The sequence below is a fragment of the Pundamilia nyererei genome, unplaced genomic scaffold, assembly GCF_000239375.1.
Source record: "Pundamilia nyererei isolate P.nyererei 1_Seehausen unplaced genomic scaffold, PunNye1.0 scaffold00357, whole genome shotgun sequence".
Taxonomy (NCBI): domain Eukaryota; kingdom Metazoa; phylum Chordata; class Actinopteri; order Cichliformes; family Cichlidae; genus Pundamilia; species Pundamilia nyererei.
In genome coordinates this window covers 99,101-100,031 of record NW_005187758.1, presented here as the reverse complement: position 1 = coordinate 100,031, position 931 = coordinate 99,101, and the positions used below count along the sequence as shown (strand labels likewise).

Sequence of the window (931 nt, the reverse complement as noted above, 5' to 3'; positions counted from 1 at the left end):
CACCTTGTCTTCCACAGTGACATTAAACCATACAGCTGTGATCAGTGTGGGAAGAGTTTCACCCAGAAAAGCAGCTTGAGCATGCATAAATTCATCCACAGCATTAAACCATACAGGTGCGACATGTGTGGAAGGTCTTATACTCGATCTGGACATTTAAAAAGTCATCAAGTCATCCACAGTGGAGTGAAACCATTCAAGTGTGACTTGTGTGGAAAGTCTTATACTCAAGCTGGACATTTAAAAAATCACAAAGTCATCCACAGTGGAGTGAAACCATTCAGGTGTGACTTGTGTGGAAAGTCTTTCACTGAGATGAAGAGCCTAAAACGACACGAAGTCTTCCACACCGGAGCTAAACCATTCAGCTGTGATCAGTGTGGGAAGTGTTTCACCCGCAAAGAAGGCTTGGAAAATCACAAGCTCATCCACAGCGGACTTAAACCATACAGCTGTGATCAGTGTGGCAGAGCTTTTACTTGCAGGAAAAATTTATGGATTCATCAAATTACCCACTCTGGAATAAAGCTATACAGCTGTGACGTTTGTGGAAAAACGTTTAGTCATCTGGGGAGCCGAAATAAACATCTGCGCATTCACACCGGGCAGGATGTGTGCTGCTGTGATCTGTGTGGCAAACGCTTTGTTACATACAGCAACTTACAAATCCACAAACTTACCCACACTGAGGAGAGACCTTATAAATGTGAGCTGTGTGATAAGGCTTACAAAGCTCCAAATTCCCTGAAAGTGCACCAGAAGAGTCACACCAGAAAGAGACTTTACAAGTGCAGTTACTGTGACGTAAGTTGTTGGGTTTTTTTAATCTTGTTGTTTTAGGCTGGTTGTTTGGACGACCGCTCAGTAAACTGTATTATGTAATGCATGTAGCTCCATGCCCTCCTGGGTTTTAATTGCACCTTAGATCACA

At 43.1% G+C, this 931-nt stretch overlaps 1 protein-coding gene across 1 annotated transcript in view; it reads left to right on the top strand.

Annotated features, from left to right (window-relative positions):
* The first annotated feature begins 256 nt into the window (after positions 1–256).
* The window catches only part of LOC102205507 (zinc finger protein 239-like), an 8,049-nt gene continuing 7,374 nt past the window's right edge, over positions 257–931 (top strand). Inside the window, exon 1 of the mRNA XM_013915751.1 lies at positions 257–804. Coding sequence (XP_013771205.1) covers positions 316–804 — 489 coding nt within the window. The 5' untranslated portion in view covers positions 257–315. The remainder of the gene's footprint in view (positions 805–931) is intronic.